This window comes from Pleurodeles waltl, chromosome 7, assembly GCF_031143425.1.
Source record: "Pleurodeles waltl isolate 20211129_DDA chromosome 7, aPleWal1.hap1.20221129, whole genome shotgun sequence".
In the NCBI taxonomy this organism is placed as follows: domain Eukaryota; kingdom Metazoa; phylum Chordata; class Amphibia; order Caudata; family Salamandridae; genus Pleurodeles; species Pleurodeles waltl.
In genome coordinates, this window is record NC_090446.1 from 1,301,847,191 (window position 1) to 1,301,866,890 (window position 19,700).

Below are 19,700 nucleotides of genomic sequence, written 5' to 3' on the forward strand. Positions count from 1 at the left end.
CATGAGTTGCAGCTCCTATGATAATTGTCATTTGCGATGTACAGCAGATTGTTAGCTCCTTTATGGAGCTTTATGGTGGATAGTAGTACTTCTTTGATCACTTTTTGTGCACTTGCTGCTGCCCATAACCCCAGCTCTTCCGTCAGTCTGCCTGCCAACCACAAGGCAGGCCATTGCAGTTGTGCTGCTAAGTAATAATATTCAACGTTTCGTGGCACCCAAGCCCCATTTGTCAACAGGCATATGCAACACAACTTGCCATCTGTCCTTATTCCAAATAGAGCTGTTCATTGTATCATGGAGTGTATGGAAAGTAAATCATGGTATAATCACTGGTAGATTATGAAAAACCATTCAGAAGATGAGAGAGCATTGTCATTTTGATCAGAGGTTCTCGCCCCGGAACAGTAAGAGGAAGGGTGCTCCAAAAGGGCATCTGGGGACATAAAGAGGAGATAGCCCTGATGATGTTTCTGTTAATTAGGTTATTTGTGTCATGAAATATGTAAATGCCTAAGCAGCAGAAAACACAAGGCTCCCAGTGCAGGGGGGAGGGTCTACTGTTAAGTGTTGCAGTGGACAGTGGGCATGAAGTCGGAATACACAAAAATCCAGCTAACTCTCAATCCTGATGCCAGTTGGAACTCTGATAGGATCGTCGCTATTTCCCTTACACTATCTTGAATGTATTTGACTTAAATAAGGTTTGCGCCAGACATGACCCCTCTGACAGAGCCATTGTGGCAACAGCTCCATCAGCAGGGCGAATAGCAATGTGAATGGAGGGCACCTTTGCTGGGTCCCTCTACTCACAGGGAATGGAGTGGGGATGTATTTGCCTATGTTGATGGGCGCCAAGGCCTCCATGTAAAGTTTTTTGGTGAGACTGTACAGATTACCAGTTGTTGGAAATGGCCCTTTCTGCAGGGTTTTCCCCAAACATTTTGCCTTTCTCCTTCGATTTTTCTGACCATCTTTTTCTTGGCATTAGGACTTTGGGCAGATTAACAATGCTAATCAGTGCTAAAGTGCATGTGCTCTCTCCCCTAAAACTTGGTATGATTAGCTTATACCTGTTTGGCATATTTAATTTACCTGTAAGAAGTAGCATTTCAGACATATCTCAGCACTCCCCCTGCAATGCCTGCGTGCGCAGTTTACTGCGACATTGACTTGGCAATTCAAACTACTTGCCAAGGTCTTAACTCTCCTTTTACTACACCTAAGTCACCCCTTTGGTAGGCCATAGATAGCCCTATGGGCATGGTGCTTTGTATATAAAAGGTAGGACATGTACTCATATGGTTTATACATCCTAGTAGTGACAAACAGCCTATTTCATTTTTCACTACTGTGAGGGCTGCTCCTCATATAGGCTGGGATTGTAAATTCCCTTATATATGTCTAAGTGGTAATTTCTGATCTGTGAGGACTATCAAGGGCATGTTTGGTATGTTTAGAATAGTAGTGAGAAATCCTGCTTACTGGTGTATTTGAATGTTACATTACTATTTTAGAAATGTCACATTTAGATAGGCCAATACATCCTCACTTTTAGAAAGTGTGTATTTCTTTGTGCTTATAACTCCAAGTGCTTTGCAGCCTGACTCCAATCCACATCTAGGGCAGAGTGACAGCTCCACTGGTGCATTCTTTTCAGACAGCGACAACACAGGAGGGGCTGGGTGTGACAGAAAAGGCACCTGCATATTGATAGTCATCCTGGGCTGGGGAGAGGGAGGGTTGTTCACACCCAACATATCAATAGGATGTGTCCTGCCCTCACATAATGGGCTGAATTATTCCCTATTGATGTCTGGAGCCATGGATGGGTTGAAAGGGAGTTGTGTTTCACTTAAAAAGGTAGCTTTGAAGTCATCACTCTCTTCAAAGTCATTTTTGAGTATAAGTACAGGGGCTTTGACCCCCATGATTTTGACAGCACTTTTGGAACTGGGACTAAACCTCTGTCAGAAGGACTGCTGTGCTGCCCGAAAGGACTCAACTGGACTGCTCTTCAGCTATTACCCTGCTGCCTGTTGGGTAGCATAAAAGATTCACTGGATTGCTTTTCTCCTTGTTGCCCTGCTGCCAGCTGCTCCCTGACTCCGGACTGCCTAGGCACTGCTGGACAGTTAGAAAGAACTGCCATTCTTGACCTTAATGAGCTAGCCTACTGCATCTCTGTGCCCCATGTGTTCTCCCAGGGGCCGAGCGATTGGTGAGTGTTGGTTGCTTCCCCTGGCACTGAAATTATAGCACATGGTGAGTGCTTCCTATGGTTGCTTTATTGTTGTAATTGTGGTTGGAGCGCTTCATTCTCGCCCAGGATCTGCATCTCAGAACAACCGTTATTGCCATCCAGCTAGCGTGTGCCAAGTGCTGCACATTCACCTGTGCTTCACTGGGTGGGGAGTGCTCTGTCCTCTCTAGTGCATGTGGAGCACTCTGCTGGTATACCCTGTGGCACAGACAAATATGAAAAGGATTCCACCCCTGAATTGGAGCCTGTTTGCCTTGACTCATGCCCTGCATGCCGAGCCACATCCTGACTCCTAATGCTGCCACACCACCCAAATTGGATTAGTGGGTAGATTCTAACGCTGAAATTAAAACGTGTGGAGAGCGTGTTTGAATTTGTGTCTGTTCTCCTCGGCTCACATGGTGGGCGCCGATCCACATTCTGACTCCCAACAACAGCCTCACTGCATGTTTGCGGGTAGCTGCATCACGGCACTTTCTTTCCCATGGTGGGGGGACCCAGCAAGACCCCCTGCCTCAGTTGACTTCTCCGTGGTCACCCAAGTAGTAGTCCCAATGGCCCCAGAGGGTCTTAGACACGCCACCCGACAACATTGTGGCAGAAAATGGCATTTGTCAGCAGCGGCTCCATGCACTTGCGAGACGCTGCTCCCTAAAGGATCATACGTGTAGGGGGGCCCCTTTCTCCTTACCTGGGGACCGGACCCAGGAGGTATTGTATGACAGAACAGCAGCTCCGTGGCAGGCATGAAGTGAAAGACTGAGGGGGAATCACCTCCTTAGAACTCATAGAAGTTACTGCAATATCTGTAGTAGGCGCGCAAGAGGTCCTGCAGCATCTGATTCTTGTTTAGTGGATGTATAAGGGTTACTTGGAGCCCAGGTACACCAGTCCCTATGTTTTCAGGGTGGTACCGGTGTTATGCCCTGAATGCCATTACAGTAGTAGCCCCCAGGTAAAAATGTATATGCTTGCCAATACAGATTAATGTCCGTGATCGTGGGCTGTCTGTGACAGTGAGCAGGAACATGTTTTGTTTGCCATGTTGATGTCATGGATGTTTTTTGGGGCTTTCCGGGTTTCGGAACTGTTCGGAGGAAAGGGCAGTAAAGGCCTATCATGGAAGGATGTTGAGAAAGAAAGGGGGAGAGTGGGGCTATGCTTGAGAAGGACTAAGATGGATCAAAGATCTTTTGGTAAGACGATGGTCTTGCAGGGATACCCGACTGTTAATTTGTGCCCTGTAAGGTGGGAGAAAGGCTATGGGGCACTACAGTGAGTGCCTGCTGTGAGGTCTTTGTGCACAAGAATGGGGTAGGGGTAGCTCCATTCCAGCTACTGGCGGTGTTAAGGAAAGCATTGATTAGTTTTGGTGAACTCCCAGCACATTATAGTACCCACTCCTGAACTGGGGTGGCCACAGAAGCAGAGAGTAGAGGTTGGGACAGGGAACAAATCATTGGTCTGGGAAGGTGGTTCACCAATTGCTTCATAAAATATGTGAGGATGGAAGGGGGCAGGTTGGAGGGCATGTATTGTTCTGTGCTTCTCACATTTGTAGTTCTTTCAGGTGCTGTGGTGGGTTCAGAGTTTGCTGACATTTTAATCTGGATCTTGGGCCATTCGTTTGTAAAATGGGCCGAGAGGCACAAGGTGCAGAAAGGCCACAGCACTAACCTCAGTTTTGACAGCAGTTTGACCAAAGCTACGTGGTGTGGTAAAGGAGTGGGTATGCGCTGGGGGGACTTTTTACGTTGTTTGAACTATGGCCAGGTTGTCACGTTATATGGACAGAATTTGTTCTGAGGCGAATGTAGAGGGGGACAAATAGGTCTTTGGGCATAGAAAAGGTGAGGAGGAACATAAACAGAAAGATGTGTTTTTTTCTGCAGGGATGAAGGTATGGGCAGGGCCAAGCCCCTAGACCTGAAATATGATGCTGTGTAGTTTTTTTAGGGGTGACGGGTTGCACTTGTCTCGCTTCAGGATGGAATTATACTTGTTGCAGTTGGCCAGGATATGGCCAAGACATTGAACGTGGGTAAAAACAATGCAGGTTCTTCCTCTGAGTGGTGGTTGGCCTATAAATGGGCATGTTTGGAATTAAATTTTGTTGTTTGTTTCCATAGGCGAATCCAGGTAAATGGGAAGGTATCAAGAAAGGACACATGGAGGAGGCAAGATATTAAAGTCTGCTGTAGGAAATTTAAATAGAGCTCAATAGATATAGGTGAAGGGTTAGGGGACGTTTAGAAAGGTCAGATACTACCATAGTACAGTAGGTAGGAGTTAAACAGCAGTTTGAAAATGTAAGGGAGGCTGGGAATTTTAGGGGTGGTGGGGGCTAGGAATGTAGGTGAACTGTTGTATAATGAAGATTAGTTTTGTAAGTCAAAGGACAAGGAATTTTGATGTAGCAGGCACCTGTTTCAATAAAGTGGCCTTGTTCACACACACATTGTATGTGGTGTGTGCTGCTCCCCTCTCGCCCAAACATTGTGCGGCTGAATGGAGAGATGGCCTCGGAGCACCAGCTTCCCAGACGACCCAGAGGTCAACCGGAACCTGTCTACACCAATGCAGAGGGTAAGTCAACGACGAGGGAGAGGGGAGAAGAGCCAGCTGGTGTGAGGACTGGGGGACGCCACGAACGGAAGCTTCAGTTCGTGCCACAGTCCCGGAGGGGTGTGGAAAAGGCATGGACAGTGGGTAGGGCAATGCTTAATTTGTGCTTGCTGTTTCCAGTGCGCAGCAGCACCGGTACCTATTTTTGAGGGCTGGCTCTTATTTTTCTGCCTCAAGCATTTACTGCGAGCCAATTACACACATGGAAAAGATGCAGGAAGAGAAATAGGAAAAAGCTTCATAAAGGGAGAAAGCAGAAAGCTGCAGGAGTGAGTTGAAGGGGCAGGGAGTGGATTTAAATGGATTGAAGAGGTCCGAAATGGCTGTAGGATTGTTGCCTCAGTATTTCCTGCTCGCACATTTAATTGCAGCTGCCGCGTGTTTAGGAGGAGGGGTTTGGGGACCAACACGTTTTTATTTACAAATTAAGCCCTGGGGTAGCGGAAGGGACAACGGATTAAGCAGAATTTTTGTTCGATTTTTTTTAAGGGAATAAAGGTCAGGATAAATTCCCAGTCGTCAGAAGGAAGTATAGAGGCAGATAATTACTTGACCTCATTACGAAGGTCTATAAAAATCACCAGCCTAACCTTCGCACGTGTGCCCCAACGATCATTCTCACAGCCCTGCAATGAAATTTAAAAAAATTACACCAATACTCCTTAACGTAGATAAAACGTGTCTGGAATTCAGCTTGATTGCCTTGTTTCTCAGTGAGCAGAGATTGAGAGCTGGAGCACATCGGTCTGCAGGGAGTATTGGCTTCTGCCAGGCTCCAGAGAAAAGCATAGATTACAATGGCCTTTTCTGGGAATAGCTGCAGAGTTTCTGTTGACAGAAGAGCTCGCTGGGGGATACACTGCTTTGAAGGTGATGGACAAGCTGGAGGAGGCGTCCATGTTAGTTGGTTGAGGTATAGATTAGCAGGGAGAGTTTTGAAATGAACATGCTGTATATAATATCTTGCTGTTTCCATAACGTGTGTTAGTATGGAACAGGTTTCAGTCCCTGGGGGCATGTTGCCGATGAATAACAGATGGTCGTTTTCAGCCAGCCGTACTCGTTTAACCCACCTTTGAAGGGTGACAGGTGAATAACACGCCAGGGACAGTTTAAGGATTTTGGGGGCCCTGGGCCAAATGTATGTGTGGGCCCCTGGTCAGAACAGCTTTGAATGTATGATACTATTCCAACTCTTTCATGCCCTCTTTGGCCAGTTCACTGACAGTGCACAGGCACACTCGTCTAAAAGTGTTTACATGTAATACACAGGGATCGTGATGTAGTTTTTCAATACTGTAACACCGGCAGATCACTAATATTATTGCATATCATCTCTGCTGCACCGTCTAAAGGAAGATTTTTATGGATGTTGCATGAAACAAAAACAAACACATTTCTCTCCATACTATCTGTAATAGACTCACACATCACCGACACCCACATTATAAAAAAAATCAAAGGAAAATAGTATTTAAAACAATCCCTTTGATAATTATTCAATGTCATCAGGGCAGGGCTCTCTATAGAACGGAAGTGGCTTCATGATGGGGGGGGGGGGGCTGAAAGGCTTGGGCCCTGGGTCAGAGCCCACTTTGCCCGTGCCTTAAAACGAAAAGTCATGTACAGATACAGAGCATGGGGGCGCGAAGGTGGGGGGGGAGGGGGGGGGGGGGGGAAATGAGAAACAAAGTGCTCCATGGCGAGAAACGAAACCAAACGAGTCTTAAAATCGGGGCGAGGAGAGAGAGAGCGAGCCAGATTGGCAGTCAAGCGCCCTCAGCACCGTTGTCTGCATCACAACAAGCCACGCCCTGCACGCGGAAAGATGGATGCACAGCCCCGGGTACAGCCCCTGTGCGGCGCCAACGCAGTGTTACAGGTCCTTGAAGGAAAGGGGTTTGTAGAAACAATAGAGAGTGCATCTTGTGCCCGACATGTGACCCCTAAGAGCTCTCGGATACCGCAAGACGTGCAGAAAATACCAGGAGACAGCGCAGTACAGAAAATGTGGCGTAACACTAAAATCTGCTGCCCGTGGAGCTGCGAAGCCAGGTTCAACTCCGGCTTCGCATTAACTTACTGTCCAAATACCTCAATCTCCCCGTGAGAAAAAAAAACATGAGTGTGTTCTTATTTAACGTAACTGGAGCTTACGTAAAGAGCTCCAATACCTTCGGGGCGAGGTCGAGTTCTCGAGATATATATCTATATATATAAAAAAATAAAACACGTGTGGTGGTTTGCGATTGATGGGGTGAGGGTCTTTGTAACGTGGCATGAGAGGGCGCTACACAAGCTTCTCTTTATTCAGAGCCTTTATCACTCTATGGTTGAGCATCGCCTGTTCCCAGCCCATTTCTGTCTCCGCTGCTCCCCTCCACACTGTTCTGTCCTGAAGCGAGCCGGGAACGAGGAAACGAAACTCAGTCACTGTGTTTAGTTTCGGTTTCTTTCTCAGAGATATAATAAAGCGCGCAGGGACGCTCTAGCTAGTCCAGGAGAGGCTGGAGGCAGGACTGCTCTCGGGGACCAGAAGCAGGTGAGGAGGACCCCACCCACACCACTTACTCAGCGTGTTTCCATCACTGACTGGCTTTGTGAAGTCGCCATGCAGAGTTGGGTTGTTTCTGTCCAGCCACGGTATCAGATGCATCAGCACCAGCCTGATGCCTGAATGACTCTTCCCCATCCCTCCAAGCCTCTGACTTAAATGAATTCTCAGACTTTCAGAGTTTTTATAAGTGACTGACCCCTCAACATCCCTCCCTGACACACAACATCCACTTTAGAGTATCTCATCCAGATTCTCGCGACTCATCTATGAGTCCAATTCCCTTACCCCCGTGCTGCACTCCCCATCGCATTCACGTGCTCCCACTCATCCCCTGCTCCTCCTCCGTCCGTCTCACCTCTCATTTATTAATTCTCAGCCCTCAGTCCTCTTAGAAGGTCATCTGGTGGATGATGTCACAGTTCCTCAAAACCCACCAGACTTCATCAAACAAAACTTTCCAGAATGCGTATTGTTAGTGGTGCTATTGAGGCAGGGTCGGGTAAAGATTTTTGGATGGCCCCTTTAACTCATCAATAATCTCTCACCGCTCACCCCTCCTCACACATTTCACAATTCTTCTTACTCACTCCTCATAACGCACCATTTATCCTTTACTCTTCATCTATCAGGCTTTCTCTTTGCCCTTCACGCTTTACCTCCACTCCTCCTACGTCACTCCTGTCTCACTTTTCATTATTCCATCCCCGCCTCCCCTTCATCCCTCACTTTACCTCTAATTCTGACTTCTCACTCCTTGCTCTTCATTACTCAGTGGTCACTCCTACCCTCACTAATCACCCTTCCCTCTCATCCCTCGCTCACTGTCCCTCATCAGTGGTTCCTTATTCGTCCCTCCTCACACCTCTGTAGGAAAGTACCATCTTGCCTGGCATGTTACCCCCATTTTTCACTGTATATATGTTGTTTTAGTTGTATGTGTCACTGGGACCCTGGTAACCCAGGGCCCCAGTGCTCATAAGTGTGCCTGAATGTGTTACCTGTGTAGTGACTAACTGTCTCACTGAGGCTCTGCTAATCAGAACCTCAGTGGTTATGCTCTCTCATTTCTTTCCAAATTGTCACTGACAGGTTAGTGACCATTTTTTCCAATTTACATTGGCTTACTGGAACACCCTTATAATTCCCTAGTATATGGTACTGAGGTACCCAGGGTATTGGGGTTCCAGGAGATCCCTATGGGCTGCAGCATTTCTTTTTCCACCCATAGGGAGCTCTGACAATTCTTACACAGGCCTGCCACTGCAGCCTGAGTGAAATAACGTCCACGTTATTTCACAGCCATTTTACACTGCACTTAAGTAACTTATAAGTCACCTATATGTCTAACCTTTACCTGGTAAAGGTTAGGTGCAAAGTTACTTAGTGTGAGGGCACCCTGGCACTAGCCAAGGTGCCCCCACATTGTTCAGAGCCAATTCCCTGAACTTTGTGAGTGCGGGGACACCATTACACGCGTGCACTACATATAGGTCACTACCTATATGTAGCTTCACCATGGTAACTCCGAATATGGCCATGTAACATGTCTATGATCATGGAATTGCCCCCTCTATGCCATCCTGGCATTGTTGGTACAATTCCATGATCCCAGTGGTCTGTAGCACAGACCCTGGTACTGCCAAACTGCCCTTCCTGGGGTTTCACTGCAGCTGCTGCTGCTGCCAACCCCTCAGACAGGCATCTGCCCTCCTGGGGTCCAGCCAGGCCTGGCCCAGGATGGCAGAACAAAGAACTTCCTCTGAGAGAGGGTGTGACACCCTCTCCCTTTGGAAAATGGTGTGAAGGCAGGGGAGGAGTAGCCTCCCCCAGCCTCTGGAAATGCTTTCTTGGGCACAGATGTGCCCAATTCTGCATAAGCCAGTCTACACCGGTTCAGGGACCCCTTAGCCCCTGCTCTGGCACGAAACTGGACAAAGGAAAGGGGAGTGACCACTCCCCTGACCTGCACCTCCCCTGGGAGGTGTCCAGAGCTCCTCCAGTGTGCTCCAGACCTCTGCCATCTTGGAAACAGAGGTGCTGCTGGCACACTGGACTGCTCTGAGTGGCCAGTGCCACCAGGTGACGTCAGAGACTCCTGCTGATAGGCTCCTTCAGGTGTTAGTAGCCTATCCTCTCTCCTAAGTAGCCAAACCCTCTTTTCTGGCTATTTAGGGTCTCTGTCTCTGGGGAAACTTTAGATAACGAATGCAAGAGCTCATCCGAGTTCCTCTGCATCTCTCTCTTCACCTTCTGATAAGGAATCGACTGCTGACCGCGCTGGAAGCCTGCAAACCTGCAACATAGTAGCAAAGACGACTACTGCAACTCTGTAACGCTGATCCTGCCGCCTTCTCGACTGTTTTCCTGCTTGTGCATGCTGTGGGGGTAGCCTGCCTCCTCTCTGCACCAGAAGCTCCGAAGAAATCTCCCGTGGGTCGACGGAATCTTCCCCCTGCAACCGCAGGCACCAAAAAGCTGCATTACCGGTCCCTTGGGTCTCCTCTCAGCAAGACGAGCGAGGTCCCTCGAATCCAGCGACTCTGTCCAAGTGGCCCCCACAGTCCAGTGACTCTTCAGCCCAAGTTTGGTGGAGATAAGTCCTTGCCTCATCTCGCTGGGCTGCATTGCTGGGAACCGCGACTTTGCAGCTACTCCGGCCCCTGTGCACTTCCGGCGGAAATCCTTTGTGCACAGCCAAGCCTGGGTCCACGGCACTCTAACCTGCATTGCACGACTTTCTAAGTTGGTCTCCGGCGACGTGGGACTCCTTTGTGCAACTTCGGCGAGCACCGTTTCACGCATCCTCGTAGTGCCTGTTTCTGGCACTTCTCCGGGTGCTACCTGCTTCAGTGAGGGCTCTTTGTCTTGCTCGACGTCCCCTCTCTCTTCAGGTTCAATTTGCGACCTCCTGGTCCCTCCTGGGCCCCAGCAGCGTCCAAAAACGCCAAACGCACGATTTGCGGCTAGCAAGGCTTGTTGGCGTTCTTTCGGCGGGAAAACACTTCTGCACGACTCTCCAAGGCGAGAGGGATCCGTCCACCAAAGGGGAAGTCTCTAGCCCTTTTCGTTCCTGCAGAAACCTCAGCTTCTTCTGTCCAGTCGAAGCTTCTTTGCACCCGCAGCTGGCATTCCCTGGGCATCTGCCCATCTCCGACTTGCTTGTGACTTTTGGACTTGGTCCCCTTGTTCCACAGGTACCCTAGATTGGAAATCCACAGTTGTTGCATTGCTGGTTTGTGTCTTTCCTGCATTATTCCTCTAACACGACTACTTTGTCCTTAGGGGAACTTTAGTGCACTTTGCACTCACTTTTCAGGGTCTTGGGGAGGGTTATTTTTCTAACTCTCACTATTTTCTAATAGTCCCAGCGACCCTCTACAAGGTCACATAGGTTTGGGGTCCATTCGTGGTTCGCATTCCACTTTTGGAGTATATGGTTTGTGTTGCCCCTATCCCTATGTTTCCCCATTGCATCCTATTGTAACTATACATTGTTTGCACTGTTTTCTAAGACTATACTGCATATTTTTGCTATTGTGTATATATATCTTGTGTATATTTCCTATCCTCTCACTGAGGGTACACTCTAAGATACTTTGGCATATTGTCATAAAAATAAAGTACCTTTATTTTTAGTATAACTGTGTATTGTGTTTTCTTATGATATTGTGCATATGACACTAAGTGGTACTGTAGTAGCTTCACACGTCTCCTAGTTCAGCCTAAGCTGCTCTGCTAAGCTACCATTATCTATCAGCCTAAGCTGCTAGACACCCTATACACTAATAAGGGATAACTGGGCCTGGTGCAAGGTGCAAGTACCCCTTGGTACTCACTACAAGCCAGTCCAGCCTCCTACAACCTCTCATTGCACCATTATTTTTTTACAATTTTATAAAGCGCGAACTCGACCCGAATGTATTAGAGCGCTTTACATGCGCACCAGTTACATTAAACAAGGACAAGTTCATGTTTTGTATGCACGGGGACATTAGGTGATTTGCCTAGAATCATAGGATGCTGAGCCGATGATGAGACTCAAACCTGGTTTACCAACTCCAAAGTCGGCATCTCTGGCCTTATGCCACATCCTTTCCCTGTTCTTCATCCCTCACTTCCTATTGCTCACTCCTTCTTCACCAATGCACACCCCTCCTCCTCCATTCCTCACATCTCAACCCTGTTTCATCCCTCTCTCTTAATTTCTCACCGTTCATCTCTCACTTCACATGCTTCCCTTCTCATAAATGATCTTGTTCCTCATTCATCATCACTCAATCCTCATTCCTCACTTTTCAGTATTTACTCCTGAGTGCTCTCTCACCAACACTCACGCCTCAGTCCATACTCCTTACCCCATCACTCCTCAATTTTTATTTGAATCCTTTATTCTTCATCTCCTATTCTTTATCGCTCAATCTTACTCCTCACCCCCCGTTCTTCCCTCCTTGTCCCTCACTCCTCAGTAATCACGCCTCTTCATTTTTCATTTTTTTCTTCTCACACCTCATCTTTCACTGCATATCTTCCACTAGCCACCCCTCACTCATCGTCCCTCTTTCTTCATCTCGCATTACTCATCCCTCATGCTGCCTTACCCCTTCATTCTCTACTTGTCGTAATCCTCATGACATCTAAATCCTAATGAGTCATTCCTTAACGCTGCCACTCACTCCTCTATTGTCATCCCATAATGATCATCACTCACTATTTATCCATCACTCGTCATCCATCACACTTTATCCCAAAATTCTAATTGGCAAAGCCTTTCCTAAATCTCTCTCCTCCTCCTTCGCTCCTCAGCCCTCACCCCTCCTCCCTCACCTTCATTTCTAGAGCAATGAGTGGAGCTTGACAGATGAAAACGAGGATGGTGGGTGATCACAAGGGTGGTTGCCAGCTTAGGGTAAGAGACGACATAGGAACGTACCATCTTGTAGGGTAGGTGAACTGAGGGGGAAGTTCCACTTGTGGAGCAGTTGTGGCACAGGGGGCTTCCCACTTGTAGACAGTCGATGAGACGATGCATGGTACCTGAGCTCAGGGAAAGGGCATAACTTAATAGTAGGTGAGCCATGGGGAACTTCTCTGCTTCAGGACAGGCCATTATAGCAGAGGGTGGTTTGACCTGTAGGACACATAACCTCAAGGAAAGATCTCACTGGTGTGGGAGGGAGGCACAAGGGATGGTGGCCGCCCCTGACCCATGGTCAAGATGTGATTTTAACCAGTTTCCCTCTGCTCTTATTTCAGCATCACCATGTCTCAGAGGCGACGGAAAAGGTGAGGAAGAAACTGTGCTGCATGGATCAGTGTGATGGGGATGGTGACCAGAAGAATTCAAGACATAGAGGCCGAAGGGAGTAGGCAATGAAAGACATTAGGAGAAAAAAGAGAAGCAGCACAGGAAGGAATGTGGGATGGAAGCGAGGACAGGGTGAGAGATAAAATTGAGAAAGTGAGGGATCCATGAAAGGGGGTTGGAGGCAGGTTCAAGTAAGGGGAGAAGGAGGAAGGTGATGGGGATGAAAGGAAGAAGGTACATCATTCTGAGGTATGACCATAGCAGGAAAAAAGGAGGGTTGGTTAAAGGAGGGAGAAAGGCAATTTCATGTCACAAAGTACTAAAGTAACTTTAGCGCATGTAAGTCCACCAGAATATTTCTAGTTTTTTTCAGGACATAAAGCACGGATGTCACACTTTTCTTCAGAATTTTTAACTAGTTCATCAAATGATGTTGGCGATTGTTCTTTCCTGGACCGCTGACGTCTCTTTTAGTGATTGCGTGGCACTGTCCTGGCAGGACAGGCCCACTAGTCCTGCCCCTAAAAGAAGCCACTATTGGAAAGATCTGGAGGTAGAATATGGGACAGTACACTCAGATGACTGTAGGAGATAGAGACCTTAAAGCCCCGCACCCAGATGAAATATAAGGACAAACATTTAAAATCTAAAGGTAAAATATAAAGGGTTTCAAAAGCTGCGAATGAAACTGAAATGTAAAAAAAGTCCTTAAACTTTAAAATAGGCACACATTGTCCAGTGTTAATCAATGGGGCAAGCCCGAAAACTCCCAGAAATGTTAATGTTCTTAGAAGGAAGCCTCTATAGGGTTAGAGGTGCAGTACCTTCTGACATGGGCCACTTTTACAAATTGAATCATCTCTAGTGGGTTGGTCCAGGGAGTGATGCTCACTGAACTGACTTGGAGTCGGTGGTTACAATTGCCGTAGACCTGTTATGCAGGCAGAAGGAGGTCCAGCTGTAAATTAATGAACTTGTGGTTCAAACTCTTTGTAGTTAAAGTGTCGCCGGATCCTGCAGATCGAAGCACAGTGTGAGGCATACCCATGCGATTTAAAAGGCAGATGTGGGTCAATCCGTAATTTAATATGTCAGTGTTGTAGAAAGATAACGATGCTATCCCTTGAATATTTTCCACTGGAACACTGTTGGAAATTCATGGCATTTTAATGATGTAATCAGTACTGCTACCTGAGACATCAAACCATAAGATGTGTAACCATGCATGCACATGCTCATTCATTCATACACAAGCGTTCTTACAGAAAAGTATTCCAGTCACTTACTTATTCAGCTACTCACCAATGCACTGACCCTCACATTCTCTATTCATTCTCTATTCACTCACACGATTACCTATGCACTCAGTCACTCACACCTTCATGCATCCTTTTTTCTCTCATCCATCGAACTGCTGATGCAGTCTCACATTCACCCAGTACCCCATCCACGCTACCACAGACACAAAATCCTCAATTATGAAGCACTTGCACGTATCAAAAAGTCAGTCTAATGTTCTTTACCAACGCTTGTTAAAAATGGTTGCCTGGCATTCTTTCTAATCATATAATACAGAACAAAATTGTACAGAGAGGTTGATGGTTTCGTGGCACCGTTTCTAAAAAGCCAACATATGAAAAGCATTTTGTTTCAATACATTTTATGATCAAAGCTGTGCTGAAAATTCCAACAGCAAATAGTTTTAATTTCTAAAAAAGAGTACTTTTTAAATTTCACAACTACATGTTCATTTATGTACATGTAATCAAGTGCAGATCAAGCAATCCACCTTAACCACTACCTTTGCTTTCTCCCTTATGGATCTACTGTTGTTCTACACCACTCTGGTTGGCGCAACAATTAGATTAAAATTCGACACTACCCAAGATAACATCCGAAACCTGTCCTACTCCCCCATTTCCCACCCGCAGCCCTGACAGTGCCCTCGCTGCCCTGACCCTCAGTGTGACCCTCGTCCTTCCCCTCTCCACAGTAAACCAAGCCTGCTTTCCCTCTTCTCGGCTCTGCATGTTTTCCGTAGTGTTGTGTCTGCCTCAGTTGGCGCTTTTTAAGTCACGTGCACACATCTATTGGAGGGTACAGTTTGCGGCTTTTTACACTTTTGTATTCTCACCGAGATATCTTGGTAGGAACTCAACGAGCTCTCCAATAGTGTGACATAGAAGAAATACTATCAAACAATGGCCGTTTCTTCTTGACGTAAAGTCTGTCTCCTCACCTTCCCAGGAACCAGTTCTGTCAGAAGTCGCCTCCGTTCCTGACCTACCTGAAGAACATTCTCAGGAAGTACCCTGACGGAGGGCAGATTTTAAAGGTAACTGATATTTTATTACTAAATTCGTTCAGTAATAAATAGATGGAGGTAATTGTTAACTTGAGGTACCCAAGGGTCTCCACATCCGTTTGAGGGCCTCTTGTAATTTTATAATCCAAGGAAGGGAAGCTCAAGTGTTGTCTTTTTTCATGAAGTTTGTTTTAGTTTTGTATCACTGTATATATCTGTAACTGTTCAGTAGGTAGCAATAAGCAAGTGCCCTAATCATATTTCTGAGCACATCAATTGCTGTAGTGACAACTGATAATCCAGGCCTACAGGTTTGGGGCAGGTCCTTTCCTAGACAGAAGTCAGAAGCACATGTGAAACCCGGTATCCAGGTTCGAGTCCCGGCGTCAACTCAACATCCCGTGATTCTGGGCAAATAATTTAATCTCCCCGTGCCTACAAAAATGAATCAGACCTTGAGGAGAAAAACATTAAAGGCCCGTTAAAACCACCAAAGAGTATTACATGGAGTGTACCAGGAGCACAGAGGAGCTACTCATAGGCGACAATGGAGCAATCCATTGGCGACACTATTAAACCTACAGGGGGTATTATAGGCACTCTGTCTTTAACACTGAATAGTCGAATCACCAGTAGTGCTGTTCATTTATCAGGAAATATTATAAAAGCAAAATATTGGAGGCACTGTAAAACAAACAACAAGTATTATATGCAGGCCACTCAGGAGCATTAAAGGAGCAGCTGACGGGAGTCATTGTTAAACTTCCAAATAGCATAAAAATGAGTGTGTCCAGTAAGGAAAAAGGAGCAACATATTAGAGGCTCTTTTAAACCACCAAAGTAATTAAGCTTAGTGTTTCCTTAGGATTTGGTGGGGCGGGGTTCAGAGTGGGTGAGGAGAATGAAAGAGACTGGGTCTTGCACAAAAGTTTGATTTTCGATGCGGCGGCCCCAGTGCTCAGCTTGAGCTAGTGGTTTCCGGTGCTGACCACTGGCTCTTAATTGTCAACACCAGCTCTTATGATATTCTGCCACATGGTCTCCATGTTAGTCTAATTTAGAATTGGCACATCAACAGGTTTTTAATAATTCAACATACATTAAAAATTACGAATACCTTCCTCCCAAGCCATTCTTTTAGCTTTACGTGTTCTGGAATAGTCTGAATTGTCACATTATTAGGAGTGCAATGGTTGGTAGTTGTTTTGGTCCTGTCAGTGGTAGCGCTGGCAGGGGTTAATGGGTGGTGCAAGCTGCAGGGGCTTCCTGATGAGGGCCCTGACACCTATTTTTTGACAAATTAAGCACTGCTATGACCCCGCCCACCATAATCAAATGTCAGAAATGCCATAGGAAGATACCGTCAACCTTTCACCCCACATTTGGATGTCCCCACCTCAAGAGTCAAGGAGAGAGGGTGATGAAAATGGGGCAAGAAGGAAGTAGGGATATGCCAGAGACATGGGAGAAACAAACCACTCCGTGTAGTTCAGAAAGTGGATGGGGGAGGTAGAGAGTGAGGGAAAGAGAGAGAAGTGGAGAAAGTGCAAAAGAAGCAAAGTGACTAGGAGCGAGAAAATAAGACAAAGAGGAAGAAAAGAAATGAGAGAGAAATAAAGGGGAAAGAAACGAACGATAATAGGAAAGACTAGGGAACAAAGAAAGAATAAAGATATTAATCTAAACATTTAGTACAGTTATAACTCATGTTCAAACAGGTCAGTTGCTCTGTAACTCACTTGGCCCTCAACAAAGGTCGCCATTGCAGTGAGACGCCCTGGTGAATGTGAAGAAAAGCCTAAAACATTGTCACATGAGATACTCAGATGGAACTGGCTAGCCAAGCACAATACAGCAATGAGGTTCTATTTTAGAACAGAGCAACACTCAACCCTAGAAAATATCACCACGAAGCCCTTTAGTCAAAGACAGTGGCCATTTGTTCTAGAAGTAAGAGAAATACCTTGTTCTAGAGAAATACCTTGTTCTAGTGTAGATTGCAGCAGCACGCATATTTAATAATAAAAAGTGCGCTCATTCACATTCACATTTAGAGCAAGAATTTAAAACAAAAAAGTTTATCTAAAACAACATCCAACAGTTTAACACAGACAATTGGGTTCAGCAGGAAAAGGAAAAGCATGCCTGCTGCTTTTCAGAAAAAAAATATCACAGTTATATATATTTAGTCAGAGAGAGTGAAGGGGCTATAGGCAAGAGACGATAAAACAAAACCTAAGCAATGAGTTCTCAGAAATTATGGTTTATACACTTGAAACTGTAGGACATGCTATTCTAACACAGCCCAGCAAGAGGGGCCCTTATGTTTACACCCTCACCCCTAGGTCACACTCACTGCCTTATGCTGTACCCCTTATCCTTAACTCCCTACTCATTACCCCATTGCCCTTAATTCCTTTCCCTTAACCCATACCCACTACCCATAACCCGTTCAATACCATAGCCTTAACCCCGTAGCCTTACCATTAACCCCTTGCCCATTACCCTTAAGCCCTTATGTTATTGTTACCCATAACCGCCTAACAGCTTACCCCCTATGTCTGTCCTAAAAATATTCTCCATATAATACTATTTATACAACTCGGATGTAAGACCTTAAATTATGTCATGGCATTGTAGTGTCCATTATGAGGCACTGGCTGACGTGTGAATGTTAAGGTTGTCTGATTCTGAACTCTTTGGAGCATGTTGATGAATTTCCTGGAGACCAGAATAGAAGATTTTAAAGTAATCGAAGCATGCAGGGAGAGAGCTCTCATCAGCTCTATTCTGTGGTCGGTGTGAAGGATAGGAGTGATTGTACAGAGAAGGGAGATTTGGAGAGCAAAGGTGAGGTTAGCATCAACAGTACTACCAGTTTCTTTACCGTTGGTGGAGTAGATAAGCGAGTTTGGGGCCGTCTGCCTAGTCAAAGTCTGTGATATGGTCACTAAGCTCTCAGTCTCTTTTCTTGATTAGGAATAACTCCTTTTCCAGTGGAACACCAGGTCTAAACAGAAGATAATGCTGGTTGGGTTCTCTGGGAATTTTACCAAGCAAAAATGGTTTAGTGTGATCGTACACTTGGAAAATCACATGGTCATTGGTGAGGAAATTTAACAGGGGGAGACTATAGATATTGAAAAGAAAGCATCAGGAGTATGAGAGGTATGACCCTTGAGAAACACCACAGATCAATGAGTGTGTAGAAGATCTGATAGATTAGATTCTTTCTTTTGGTCTGCAGCAAGTGAGAAAGGATTAGATTATTGCAGTGCAGGTCCTGAAATGGATTGTATGATGGAACCACGTATGCATTTACAACGGCCTTTACCACACATCCATTACTACGCAATGCCTTCACAACGCATTGCCTTTACAACACAATCTTTTTTTTACCATGCATATACCTTTACCACGCATGCTTTTACAACACAAGGTAAGTATATGTAAGGTGAGTGAAACTATATGTTCGGTTGCATGTGTAGCTGCAGATACACATGCTGTGCATAGTCCGCCTTCTGGTGTTGGGTCGGAGTGTTACAAGTTGTTTTTCTTCGAAGAAGTCTTTTCGAGTCACGAGACCGAGGGACTCCTCCTCCTTTGTTTCCATTGCGCATGGGCGTCGACTCCATCTTAGATTGTTTTTTTTCCGCCATCGGGTTCGGACGTGTTCCTTTTCGCTCCGGGTTTCGGGACGGAAAGATAGTCAGGACTTCGGAAAACTACGTCGGTATTGTTTCGTTCGGTATCGGGTTAGATAGAGTCGACACCGAATCGTGAAGAGCCCCGGTAGCCCTTCGGGGTAATTTCGATCCCCCGTCGGGGCCTGGTCGGCCCGACCGCGTGTAACATCGAGGCTGATGGAACGGACCCTGTTCCGATTCTGTCCTAAATGCCACAATAAATATCCATATACAGACCAACACTTGGTCTGTAACTTGTGCCTGTCGCCCGAGCACAAGGAAGAAACGTGTGAGGCCTGTCGAGCGTTTCGGTCGAGAAAAACGCTCCGTGACCGAAGAGCCAGAAGATTGCAGATGGCGTCCACGCCGACAGGACAACGATGGTTTGAGGAACAGGGAGAAGAAGAAGAAGCCTTCTCCATCCATGAATCGGACTCGGAAGAATTCGACGTCGAGGAAACCGTGAGTAAGACGTCGAAGCAAGCACCACACGGAAAAGCAGACAAGGCCCAGGGGACGCCACTGCCAACAGGCCATGGCTCAACCCATAAAGCAGGTGACCGTCCATCGGCACCGAAAAAGGCCGAACTGGTGCCGAGGTCGTCCGACTCGGGTCGAGACACAGGCACGCAGCAATCTCGGGACCGAGAAAGTGCTGCAGAAAAAAGTCGACACCGAGACAGCGGAACCAAAGCTGCTCGGCACAGAGACAGCGGCACCGAGGATGGTCGACGCCGAGAAGGTTCGACACCGAAAAAGAGAAAATTCTCGTTGGAGCCGAAAACAACCAAAGACACGGTTTCGGTGCCAAAACGACCAGCAACCGAACTGACAGCCAGTTCGTACTCAGAGGAACAATCACTGTCCTCCCAAATGCGCAAACATAGGTTTGAAGAAGAGTTACAAACCACAGATGTAGACCACACCCAAAAGCGGATCTTCATACAAAGCGGTACAGG

General features: G+C 46.5%; 1 protein-coding gene across 1 annotated transcript in view; it reads left to right on the forward strand.

The window, feature by feature from the left end:
- Nucleotides 1-7,303: 7,303 nt before the first annotated feature.
- Nucleotides 7,304-19,700, forward strand: part of LOC138246214 (sacsin-like) — a 104,011-nt gene continuing 91,614 nt past the window's right edge. Inside the window, exons 1-3 of the mRNA XM_069200601.1 lie at nt 7,304-7,430; nt 12,699-12,728; nt 14,998-15,085. Coding sequence (XP_069056702.1) covers nt 12,706-12,728; nt 14,998-15,085 — 111 coding nt within the window. The 5' untranslated portion in view covers nt 7,304-7,430; nt 12,699-12,705. The remainder of the gene's footprint in view (nt 7,431-12,698; nt 12,729-14,997; nt 15,086-19,700) is intronic.